The sequence below is a fragment of the Mesoplodon densirostris genome, chromosome 6 (genome assembly GCF_025265405.1).
Source record: "Mesoplodon densirostris isolate mMesDen1 chromosome 6, mMesDen1 primary haplotype, whole genome shotgun sequence".
Lineage (NCBI taxonomy): Eukaryota > Metazoa > Chordata > Mammalia > Artiodactyla > Ziphiidae > Mesoplodon > Mesoplodon densirostris.
Window position 1 is genome coordinate 14,074,772 of NC_082666.1, and position 13,615 is coordinate 14,088,386.

Consider the following 13,615-nt stretch of genomic DNA (forward strand, 5'->3'; position numbering starts at 1 on the left):
TATAGGTCCTTCCCACTGCTTTTATCGATTGACATGTCTTTTCTTCTTTTTTCATATTGCCAGTCTCCTAGAAAATTGCATTGTTTCTGCATTAACTCCTATCTGGTTCCGTATGAATGTCAAGAACTGTGAAGGCTCTGAGAGTTTACTTACAAGCTAATGAGTTATCCTGACACAATTTAACGCATGTTCATAGTCCTTTATATTTATTACTGTTGCTCATACTATTCATTTAATTTGGATCATTTCACTTGAGGTTAAACACTGGGATAGGGCCTCAGATTCTGAGCTCCAAACCGAAAAGATGCATATGTTCCCTGGCACTTGGTATTCTTTACTTCAGCTTCCTTCCCTTTGGTTAATCTGGGGAGGAATGTTAATGTGATAGTGTATTTTTGTCTTGCTATGTCAGGTGATAGCACTTCATCCTGGCACTAGGGTGATCGTCTCTTCTCTTGGTGAAATATTTGCAATTCACCCCACTACTGTTAGGATGATTAGTACCAAGGGCATATAATCAATAAATGCTCCTTTTTTCCCCTCTGAAACCATGTCCTATACCCTTTTGTTTTCATCGTTGTATTTGTAGGCACCCATGTTGGTAATGTATAGAGCCCAGCATATGAAGGATACGCTGTTCTTCTCTACCTAACCCACAGCTTAAATTCCTGAATGTCAGGACACTAATTCTATTTCACAGACATTGTCCAAAACTGACATGGTAATAAACCTAATCCCAGGCTTTCAGATCTCATCACAAAGCTGTGGCCTGTGAATCTGGCCATCTAAATTGTGTTTCTATTATTTTTTTTGGAATCCCTTTCTTCCAGCTATTGTAGTAATTATTTTGGCACTCCAAACCACTTCCAGTTTATGTGTTGGGCCTGAGTGTTATAGGTACTGTATTATGCCTATTTACAGATGAGAGAAGGAAGGCACAAGGAGGTTAACTACCTTGCCTAAGGTCATAAAGTTAGTAAGTGATGGAGCTGGATTTGAACCTGTAGCTGTCTGCTTCTATAGTCTGTGCTCATATCTGCTTCACTTTACTGCCTCTTTAAATTACTGTCGTATGAGGGTCATGGGTGGTAGTTGTTGTTGTGGGTTCAAACAAGGGGCAATAGAATTAGAGTTTATGGAGGAGTAAATTTCAGCTGATTCTTGAAATAAGGGACAGATTTAAATATGTGGAGAGGAGAGAACATTACAAGGAGCACAGAATGGGACTGAAAAGAGTATGTTCAGGGGATAATGAAAAGGCTGAATCAGTTCTATAGAAATAATAAATAACCAGCAAACTTGGTTACTACTGAAGTTTTATCCATAAGACTTGATTGAAAAAAATACTTAGTTTTTATCTCAAAGTTCGTAACAGTTTTACTAAAAATATTACTCATTGGGAACACTGATTCAGGTTTCACATGGAAGCACATTAGTAAAGAAATAATAGAATAAAATTCTCAGTCTTTATTATAGAGTTTTTTAGTCCATTCATTTTTCTTGAGCTAATTCTGCCCACACCAGCACAATTTGCTTGGTTTAACTTGTGATGAAATTGGTCCAGCAGGAGGAATTGAATGTATGTTGGAGTTCTGCCAGATTTTGGAAGAAAATGTTATTTTTAGCATTCTGGTCATTTTTGGTAGAGTGAAGGCCTTGCCATGAAGTTGTTATTGGCAGGTTTACAGGCCACTAAACACGGCTTCCTTATTTACAAAAACCACACACACACACACACACACACACAAACCCAGAAACTAGAAATAATGTGAAAACATGTAACTCTGTCACAGAAATGTCATGCTTATGTAGCTTAGTAAAAATAAGAATCCTGATTGAGATGGGAAGCTTATTCCTTTCCTAAGTTTGGGGCTTAAGAAATCTGAACTCTCCTCTGGGTTTTGTAACTAATTCACCACTCAAGCTTAAAATATACATAAAATAAACAAATCACTTACATATTCATTCATTTGGTATATTTACAAATTAGAAGAGGTGTGAAGAGCAGGGAGATAACCTGACACCAAAGGTTAGGAACTGAAGAAGTGTGGGCCAAGAGTTGGCCAAGTGAGAATATCTTTGTGGAATCCTTTGTTTGGACTTGTGTGCATAAGCTATTTGTGATGACATAAAGAATCTTGAAGGTTAATTTCGTTGTCTAGAATAGAGAAGCAAATCTCTTTATAGCTTTCTTTTTAAGACTCTGGATTTGCAGTTTATCCAGTATCTTTTTAAAAATCATCAAAAGTTATGTTAACAATTTTTATTCAAGCTAAACTTTTTTTTTTTTGGCGGTACGCGGGCCTCTCACTGTTGTGGCCTCTCCCGTTGCGGAGCACGGGCTCTGGGCGCGCAGGCTCAGCGGCCATGGCTCACAGGCCCAGCCGCTCTGCGGCATGTGGTATCTTCCCGGACCTGGGCACGAACCCGTGTCCCCTGCATCGGCAGGCAGACTCCAACCACTGTGCCACCAGGGAAGCCCCCTGGAAATGATTTTGTTTTTTTTTTTTAAAAAGCTAAAGCCAACTACTTCTAAATATTTTCATTCAAAAAACTTTGAATATCTAAAGAAAATGTTTATTTTCTAAATCTTTTAATTTGGGAAAGAGATTCAAATTGTGATTGGTTTTAACCCACTGATCAGGATGCCCCTGTAAACGTTCTCATCTGGGATTTATTGTTTGTCATTTCCTCACCTTAAAGTTTCAATTCTCCGTTAATTTTTTCCTGGGAAGAACATACTAGTTCATGATTCCAGCTGTAGCACAATCTTGTCTGACCTGTATAAGTTACCACAGTCAACCGTCTGCACTTTTGCTGCTATACAGTGGGATTATTTATTATTTAACATGTTGTCATTTCCATCGTGTGCTCTCAGTGCCATGTAGATAAGCATAGGCCCTGCCTTTGGAGATTTCTAATCCAGAAAAACTAATAATATACAAACCCACCCACACATTGGAGTATAGGGTAAGAGGGCTAGAAGATGAAGAGTGCTGAAAAAGAAATTGAGAATGTTAGCTTTATAATTAGTTTATGTACTTTACTGTATATAATTCCCAATTTAAATAAACTAAGATAGAAAATGAATTTGAACTAGACTTAATTTTATCCATCCTTACAAAGTTGTCATGAATATTTATTAAGAAAGATAAAATAGAGTTCATTTTATTAGGAAAGCATTAAACCTTAGTTGATATCTCTTTCCCTCTTTTCTTTGCAGGATATGTATGTAACTGCTCTGTGGTCGGAAGCCTGGATGTGAATCGCTGCAACCAGACCACAGGGCAATGCGAGTGTCAGCCAGGTTATCAGGGTCTTCGCTGTGAAACCTGCAAGGAGGGTTTGTACCTGAATCGTACTTCCAGGCTCTGTCTGCCATGTGACTGTAGTCCACGTGGAGCCCTCAGCATACTCTGCAACAGGTAAGCAGCAGAAGTTGAAGGTAAAATTAATTTTATTTTATCACACACACAAAAAGGCTTCTGTTCTCAAGGACCAGACTGGTTTAAATAAAGGGGCCATAGATTTACAAAATATTTCACATATTTTTATCATTGTGTGAATTATATTTAATGTCAAGATTTAAAAGCTTCTAATTTACTGATTTAGTTCTTCAAAAGCATCTCGGTAACCAATTTTGCCTTGTAATAGTTTCTCTAAATTTCATGGAAAAAAAGTATTGAGAAAACAGTCTGCTTCCTGGAAGCAATAACTTCCAGGCATTTCCAGTGAAAATGTCCTTGTTATGTTTATTAACATACCATTAGAGTTTCAGGAAACTTATTCTTTGGTTTATTTTTTCTCTTTTCAAAATTCTAAAGCTGTTTCTTTGCACATATAAGGCTTAAACTTGGTAATTTCCTAATGTCTTTAATTAGTGTGAAAAAGACTGGTTTCACTCTATGTACCAGTATATACATTTTGGGGGACCAAAACTAGATTAAGCAGAAATTGTCTGGAAATTACCTTTAAAATAGTAAATTATTTGTAGGTGACTTAATCTAGTAGAACAGTGCCCTGTAATCTAAGGATTTGCCTTCTACTCCACTGAAAGTAATTATCATTTGACCTTGTGTGAGGTACTTAGCTTTCTGTGGACCCCAAGTGAAAAAGCTGAAGAGGCAGTGTTATGTGATGAAAAGAACAGAGCTTTAGGATCAACCTGGGTATGGATCTAAGATCGGCTGCCACTTAGGAGCTTTGTGATTTCAGCAACTTATTTCACTTCTCTGCACCTCAGTTTCTTTTTAAGGTTGTTGTGAAGGTTAAATGAGTAGAATCTATGTAAAATACCCAGCACACATCACTCAATTAATTCTGGTTTCTTTCAATTTCAGAGGAATATTGTTGGCTTGATGAGGGAGTATTTTAAATAATTTTTAGCTCCTTGGCAGAAAAGTTTCTTTATAGTTAGCAGTAGATATTTTGGATGCTTTATAAATCATATAGTACAGGGACTTCCCTAGTGGTCCAGTGGTTAAGACTCCACGCTTCCACTGCAGGGGGCCTGGGTTTGATCCCTGGTCGGGGAACTAAGATCCCACATGCAGTGCAGCACAGCCCCCCGCAAAAAATTGTATTGTACAATACTGTATCATATTGTACTTCTATTAAAAATATAGATGTGAACTTAAGAAGTTTATAATTTCAAATACACCAATAATTGATGTTTATGATGCTTGGTATTTTTAAATAGTTAACTGTCTAAATCCTCATAGCAACTCCTTTTATGTCGGTTATTAAATCACAAAGATAGTAAGTGACAGAAAAGGAATTCCAAATTTGGTCTTCCAGTACTAAGTCCAGTATTCTTATCATCATGCCGTATAGCTTCTATAATGAGAAAACTGATAATCACTTTGTTACTTGAATTTGAGAATATAACGGTTGCTTACCATTGCTCCCTTTCCTCCCCTAAAACATGCCGACACAAATTATATTCAGAAGGCTTACATTTCTTACCATTTTAAAAGATGAGATTTGCATAAGTTTTGTTCATTCTGGTACCTAAAGGCATGTCCACTACTTTTTTTTAATAATATTTATTTATTTGGCTGTGCTGAGTCTTAGTTGCGGCACTCGGGATATTTGTTGTGGTGTGTGGGCTCCTCCCTAGTTGCAGCGTGTGGGCTCCAGAGCACATGGGCTCTGTAGTTGCGGCATGCAGGCTCTCTAGTTGTGGCACGTGGGCTCAGTAGTTGCTCCATGGCATGTGGGATCTTAGTTCCCCGACCAAGGATTGAACCCGTGTCCCCTGCATTTGAAGGTGGATTCTTAACCACTGGACCACCAGGGAAGTCCCCTGTCCACTACTTCTTTTAAAATAAGATTCTGCAAACACATTTGCTTTGAGTACTTTTGGAAAGATAAAAAAGTGTTGTGTTTACTTATAGGCCAAACTACCTTATTAGAGGAGAAAGAAATGAGAAGAGTAGAGAGAGTTTGAAAAGCTGGAGAAGAGGGAAAAAAGTAATACTAATGTTTATGTAGTATACTGCTGTTTTCATAGGTCTTTTACAAATTACTTTTTATTTATCTTTTCCCTGACAGTGAATGTCATCAAGTGACACAGGCTGAAACACCATTCTGAAAATAGGTAGTAACTATAAAGTAGTGGAAAAGTGCACTGGACATTCGAAGGTCTAGGGCAGGGGTCTGTAAACCAAATCCATGAACCAAATCCAGTCCACTGTCTGTTTTTGTAAATAAAGTTCCATCGGAGCACAGAAGCCTCATTTCTTGATTGTTTTGGCCCCAAGGGTAGGCATATTAAAATTTTGAGATAAATCCATAATTCTTTTCTATGAGTTACTACAGAGTAATATTTAATTAAATTTTTTTTTTTTTTTTTTGCGGTACGCGGGCCTCTCACTGCTGTGGCCTCTCCCGTTGCGGAGCACAGGCTCCGGACGCGCAGGCTCAGCGGCCATGGCTCACGGGCCCAGCCGCTCCGCAGCATGTGGGATCCTGCCGGACCGGGGCACGAGCCCATGTCCCCTGCATCGGCAGGCGGACTCTCAACCACTGCGCCACCAGGGAAGCCCTAATTAAAATTTTAAAATAATATTATTTCAAAATGTCAGGCAATTTGTCAGAGCAAGCAGTGCATCACAAAAGTCATTTAAAAACTTGTGCTTAAAGAAAGTCATTAGAAGGAAGGCATGGGAGCTCAGAATCCAGCTCTAAGCACTGCATTTCTTTTTTTTTTCTTTTCGACTTTTTATTTTATTAAAAAATGTTTTTAACATCTTTATTGGAGTATAATTGCTTTACAATGGTGTGTTAGTTTCTGCTTTATAACAAAGTGAATCAGCTATACGTATACATACATCCCCATATCTCCTCCCTCTTGTGTCTCCCTCCCACCCGCCCTATCTCGTCCCTCTAGGTGGTCACAAAGCACCGAGCTGATCTCCCTGTGCTATGCGGCTGCTTCCCACTAGCTATCTATTTTACATTTGGTAGTGTATATATGTCCATGCCACTCTTTCACTTCATCCCAACTTACCCTTCCGCTTCCCCGTGTCCTCAAGTCCATTCTCTACGTCAGCGTTATTCCTGTCCTGCCCCTAGGTTCTTCAGAACCTTTTTTTTTTTTTTTTAGATTCCATATATATGTGTTAGCATACAGTATTTGTTTTTCTTTTTCTGGCTTACTGTCACTTACTGACAGACTCTAGGTCCATCCATCTCACTACAAATAGCTCAATTTTGTTTCTTTTTATGGCTAATATTCCATTGTATATATGTGCCACATCTTCTTTATCCATTCATCTGTCAATGGACACTTAGGTTGCTTCCATGTCCTGGCTATTGTAAATAGAGCTGCAGTGAACACTGTGGTACGTGACTCTTTTTGAATTACGGTTTTCTCAGGGTATATGCCCAGTAGTGCGATTGCTGGGTCGTATGCTAGTTCTATTTCTAGTTTTTTAAGGAACCTCCATACTGTTCTCCACAGTGGCTGTATGAATTTACATTCCCACCAACAGTGCAAGAGGGTTCCCTTTTCTCCACACCCTCTCCAGCATTTATTGTTTGTAGATTTTTTGATGATGGCCATTCTGACTGGTGTAAGGTGATACCTCACTGTAGCTTTGATTTGTATTTCTCTAATGATTAGTGATGTTGAGCATCCTTTCATGTGTTTGTTGGCAATCTGTATATCTTCTTTGGAGAAATGTCTCTTTAGGTCTTCTGCCCATTTTTGGATTGGGTTGTTTGTTTTTTTGCTATTGAGCTGCATGAGCTGCTTGTAAATTTTGGAAGTTAATCCTTTATCAGTTACTTCATTTGCAAATATTTTCTCCCATTCTGAGAGCTGTCTTTTTGTCTTGTTTATGTTTTCCTTTGCTGTGCAAAAGCTTTTAACTTTCATTAGGTCCCATGTGTTTATTTTTGTTTTTATTTCCATTTCTCTAGGAGGTGGGTCAAAAAGGATCTTGCTGTGATTTATGTCATCGAGTGTTCTGCCTATGTTTTCCTCTAAGATTTTTATAGTGTCTGGCCTTATATTTAGGTCTTTAATCCATTTTCAGTTTATTTTTGTGGTGTTAGGGAGTGTTCTAGTTTCATTCTTTTACATGTAGCTGTCCAGTTTTCCCAGCACCACTTACTGAAGAGGCTGTCTTTTCTCCATTGTGTATGCTTGCCTCCTTTATCAAAAATAAGGTGACCATATGTACATGGATTTATCTCTGGGCTTTCTATCCTGTTCCACTGATCTATGTTTCTCTGTTTGTGCCAGTTCCATACTGTCTTGATTACTGTAGCTTTGTAGTATAGTCCGAAGTCTGGGAACCTGATTCCTCCAGCTCCGTTTTTCATTCTCAAGATTGCTTTGGCTATTCGGGGTCTTTTGTGTTTCCATACAAATTGTAAGCACTGCATTTCTTACTATAAGAAAGGAAGTTAATTTGACATGAGACTTGAGGAACAGAAATGGGAAGTTGCGGGACTATGTACTTTGGCAAGAACATATGGGTGGACTCTGAGGAAACACCTCTGTGTTCTGCTCTGCTCTAAATTATATGTGGGTAAGTTAAGGGAAAAAGGAAATTGTAGGCAAGTAGTGTGATATGTAGCAGAAAGGAGGTAGAATCTGAAATTAGTACTTTGATTCCATTCTTGATTTAGCCACTTACTAACTGTACAATCTTAAGATATTTGACCTCTCTGAGCCTCAGTGTTTTCATCTGTAAAATAGGATTCATAAATGTAGCATGAAGAATTTTTGTGAGAATTAAATTGTGTGTGTGTATACCCACTTACGTTGTAACTGGCACTTAGATTCGGCTCAGTAACCCCCCAGTAGTTGAGTCTGTTTTTTAATTTTTAAAAAAATTTATTTATTTATTATAAATTTATTTATTTATTTTTATTTTTGGCTGCATTGGGTTTTTGTTGCTGCACATGGGCTTTCTCTCTAGTTGCAGCAAGCAGGGCTACTGTTCGTTGCAGTGCAAGGGCTTCTCATTGCAGTGGCTTCTCTTCGTTGTGGAGCACGGGCTCTAGGTGCATGGGCTTCGGTAGTTGTGGCACACGGGCTCACTAGTTGTGGCTCGTGGGCTCTAAAGCTCAGGCTCGGTAGTTGTGGCACATAGGCTTAGTTACTCTGCGGCATGTGGGATCTTCCTAGACCAGAGCTTGAACCTGTGTCCCCTGAATTGGCAGGTGGATTCTTAACCACTGCACCAACAGGGAAGTCCCCTGTTTTTGTTTTTAAGTGAGGAATAGAATTGGTGACTCACAAAAGAGGAGAATTAAGTCAACCAGTCTTGGGTATGAGTAGGGGTTGGGATATCTGTTTCTGTTGGTAGGCTAAAGAAGAAATTGTTCACTGTAGAAGAAAAAAAAGTTTAGCTTATTTTCTTCCATTTTAAAGAAACCCATATATGCTTTTTTAAATTGGACATTTCATACTTCAGAATAATAACAGCTAAAATGAATTGAATGCATGCTAGGCACTATCCTAAGGCCTTTGCATGTAGTGATTAATTTAATCCTCACAGCAACCATATTAGGAAGGCACTATTATTATTATTTTCATTTGTACAGGAAAAGAGTTGCAAGTTAGGTAATTTGCCTAACTTACGATACAATAGCCAGTAAATAAGAGTTGGAATTGAAACATATGCAGTCTGGATCTATAGTATATATTCCTATCCATTATGTTGGTATAGTCCCTCTCGAAATCTCAGATATTGAGCAAAGTGAGTGAGTATTGTAAGAAACTTTTATGCTGTGGTGCCAACTACTTGATATTTTATAGGAATTTCTTCTGATTATATAGTTGGTGCTATATAAATAACTCTTCTTGGGAAAGAGTAATCCCAGTTTTAGCTTAGTTGACATTGAGAATATTAGAGGAAGTTTATAAATATATGCTAAATTTCTAAGTAGAGTAGTTTAGAGTAGGAAAAAAGCAGGAATAATTAGGAAAGGATTCCCAGAGGAGGTAGGAACTGAGTTGTGCCTTACAGGTTATGATTTGAGAAGAGAGATGAGAAGAGAAAAAACATGTGAATCCAAGAGAATTTCCTAAGTTTATACAATAAGATGAGGAATATGATCTCCTAACACATATGCAAATTCTCTTCTGTCATGACCTTCTTTCTCTCTCTTTTTTTTTTTAAATGAAAGTAGAAATGTGGACTCAATTCTATCCAGATTCTCTGATACATCTGCTGTCCATGAATGAATAGCTGGCTTTTTAAAAATTTATTTGCCTGTTCTTTTTTTTTTTGCCTGATCTTTATGCCCATATATTTCAGTGGGAGTTGCCCCAGTGAGGGTAGAATTTGGCTGCAGGAGCCAGATGTGGGTTGAGCAATGTCTTTGTGTGCAAACACAAGTTCCTTTATGTACTGACAGATGGCCACCCCTCACATCAACAGTGGTGTTCCAACCTGTTTAATTGGGAAGGATTTGGTCTACAATATCTATATTTTCACTTTTGCTTTTGGAATGCATTTCTAATATTTTCCTGGTTCACATTTGGACATATGTTGGATAAATGAATGGAGAAATCAGATAGCATTTTATCTCAATAAAGCAGTATGCCTAGTGAGAGCCTAACTCTCTTAATATAGCCTTAGAATGTCGTCATGGTTGACTTATATGTAGGCAGTCATATACTGATTTGAGATTTTTTAATGTATCCATAGTAGGTTAGTATACAAGATGCATCATTTAAAACTGTCTCTGTGAGATAACAAAGTTCTGTCGTTGCGTAATATCCTTTCCCATAAAACCTGTGGTTGCTGCTGTATAGTGTATGTTGAAATATTTACTACTTTGCATTTTTAATTATGGGAATATGCCGCAGGGCAGAGGGCAAAATTTTACTCATGAAATAAACTTAGGCTGAAATAAATGTCAAATAGAAAGATGACAAAATCGCCAAGACTTACGTTCATATGGGGCTCTGAAAATCATCTGTTGTGTAATAATAAGGAGTAACAGTTGCTTGTGTAAACTCTTACTTATTACTTTGCCTGCAACTCTGGGACATCAAGAAAAAGTTATTTGATCACTAGAAACAATTAAAACTTGAGGAAACCTTTGTCATTTTATTCACTTATTTCATTTAACAGACATTGCATTTGCCAACTATATGTCAAAAGATATTATTTCTGTGCTCAAGAAACTTGAAATGGAAAGATAGACACACAAACCTAATATGAGTATTTATAAAGTACACAGGAGATTCAGGAGGTCTTGAGAGAGGAAGTTGCATTTAAGTTGACATTTGAAGGATGAGTAGAAGTTTGCGCGAAAGAACAGCCGTGGTTTCGTAGACTGCAAGTGGTTCACTGTTTCTTGATGGCAGGGAACCCTTGGCAGTGGTAGAGAGGAAAGGTTGAAAAGATGAGATGTTTGTTTGTTTACTGTTGTATCTCTAATACCTAGAATAATGCCTGGTACAAAGTAGACTCAGTAAATACTTGATGAATGAACAGAATGAGTGAATGGTTAAGAGTAAACAGGGCCAGACCACAAAGGGCCTGATATGCCATGTAAATTAGTTTGTCCATTGAAGAATACTGAGTAAGGAGTAACATCGGATTTGCTCGTTAGAACAATTACTCCATCAGAAGTCTGGTGGATAGAGAGAGTGAGCTCAGGCAGAGAGACCAGGGAGAAGGCTATCGTGCAACTCTCCAAGCAAGAGAAATTAAAGGGCTGATCTAAGGCATTGACACTGACATTGGCAATGGTGCTGGAGAGGAGGGAACCAGCATAAGAGAGAAAATCTACAGAACTAGATGTTTGATTGTATTTATAGAGTAAGAGAGAGATAGATATGACTCCCATGTTTTTTGCTCTGGCTCTGGCTCTGACACAGGCACATGAGTGAAGAGATATTCTATTAACTAGATAAAGAATACAGGTGGATAAGCAAGTTGGAAGGAGATGATTATGATCTTAGGCTTCAACGTGTTCATTTTCTATGGGACATTCAGATAGTGGTGTCTGGTAGACAGTTGCACATGCATTGTGTGCCAAACTCAAGAAATCTTGTAAACTAGCTAGCATATTCTTAGGAAAGGAAACTAGCATTTTCTAAGGAAAACAGAACAAAGCCTCATAGCTTTAATTTTACTTAAAAATAACTTTATTCTATACCCCTGTTATTATTCTTGCAATTATACCAATCTCTAGTTTAAATTACTTTTTTTTTTTTTTTTTGGTACACTTCAGTATTTTTTTCCTTGCTGGTAGAATTTTAAAAGGTAGCTTTCTTGGTCAGAAGCAGGTAACTGATCTCAGCCCTTATCCTATCATGGTTCATTTGTTTCAATAAATGTTTCTACAGTTCCAAATGGTTTATATCTTAGAAAATAAATCATGTAAAGTTCATGGTAAAACAGATTAGAATAAAATTTGAATGTTAATAAATAGCCAGACAGGGGCTTATTTAGAAAAGGCACTGAGTGCATTGAGGTTTAAGTGTAAATAATGCATGTCTATTACAGTTTGGAAAGCTTTGTATGTTTTTCAGTGCACTCTGTCTTAAATCCTCCTTTCAATACAGAACATGATCTGCCCTCCTGGTCTTCTAATTATTAACTAGATATCATCTGTAGTCGAATGAAAAGAACAAGCAAAACACTTTCTCCTCCCAGCTATCGGTGACCTTTGTGAACATTAACGTAACATGTCACAGTGAATTGATGTAGTTGCTGTTGATCAAATGCGTAATTTTTCCTAAACCATATTGCAGAATCCTCTGCTTCTTTCATTTTATGAAGCCAGTTTTAGGTCAGTTTGGAATCTTCAAAAGAAATCTTTTAAAGTTAAAGTTTTATTATTGATAATATTAAAAGATTATTTATTTTGCTTCTTCTGAGACGCTCCCCCACACCTGTAGTTATATATATGCTAATAGTACAGATAATCAAGTTCATATAAATGTAGTATTTGGTACCAAGGTATTTATTTGTTTAACAAATTATGTGCAGGATACTTTAACAGACCTTGTGGGAAATAAATAAGACAATGTGAAGACCAAAGGAGCTTCTGGTCTAGTAAGGTCATTAAGAAATACATATATATATACATATATATATAATACAAGGTAAAAACTGAGCCACATCATAAAATAGAAAGATAAAATGTTAAGGGGATTAAGAAACTGGGAGATATCACTCATAGCTGGAAAAATCAGAGATGATTTCATTGAGGAGATAGCTTTTGACCTCAGTTTGAAGGAAGGAAAGGATTTAGACATACAGAAATGCAAAAAGTGGAAAAGAACGTTACAGAATAGAAACAGCAAGATTAACATCTCAGAGATGTGCTTACACAGGATGTAAGGTGGAAGAGCAGCGGGGCAGAGGAGATAAATCTGGCAAGTCCTGCTGGGGTCAGGTCCCAGAGGGCCTTAAGGGCCAGACACATGATTTGGATTTTATTCACAAAGCAATTTTAAGCAGGGAAAAGATCAGCACTGTGTTCTAGCAGTCGTAGATTGGGTGGATATAAGTAGGGGGAGATCAGAGGCAGAATGAAAACTGTGAGATTGGAGAGACTGCGGAGAGAAAGGAGAATGGTGATCTGCCCCATGATAGTGTTTCTGTGCATAGTTCTCTAGACAGTTTATGAGTTTTGCATTAATACATGCACACAAATCTAAAGGCAGTTTGTGTTTCTAAGTTGAATTTAGGCAAGGGCTCAGCCCCGGGATTCCTTCTTAGGCCGATACCCTCCCTGTATGCTTACCGTTCTTCCTTTGTTGCAGGCTGCAGGAATTGAATCTGCTTTCCTATGCTTCAGTAGTTGCTACCACCCACTGTATCCCATGGGATTTTTATTCCCTCATAAACCTTGCTGCTAAGTGTCAAGCCATGTCCCCATACTCATGTTCTTTCTGTGTTGCTAAAAATAAATCCAGGGGCCCTTTACCTTTTAAGCATTTTAAAAACTATTCGTCTTTATAGAGAGGCCTGTGGGGGTAGCAAACAACAGATGTAGGGAAGTTGAAAGCTTATACAACTGATAAACTTTCCACGAACGGGCTTCAAATATAGGCGTACCTCTTTTATTTTACAATTAATTACTCTGACACTCATATGCCTCAGTAGCATAAATCCAGTGCCCTCTTTTTTGC

At 37.8% G+C, this 13,615-nt stretch overlaps 1 protein-coding gene across 2 annotated transcripts in view; it reads left to right on the forward strand.

Moving 5' to 3' along the window:
- MEGF9 (multiple EGF like domains 9) overlaps positions 1–13,615 on the forward strand; it is an 82,275-nt gene that overhangs the window by 36,901 nt on the left and 31,759 nt on the right. For both annotated transcript variants that reach the window (XM_060101930.1, XM_060101932.1), the window contains exon 2: positions 3,224–3,425. In XM_060101930.1, coding sequence (XP_059957913.1) covers positions 3,224–3,425 — 202 coding nt within the window. The remainder of the gene's footprint in view (positions 1–3,223; positions 3,426–13,615) is intronic.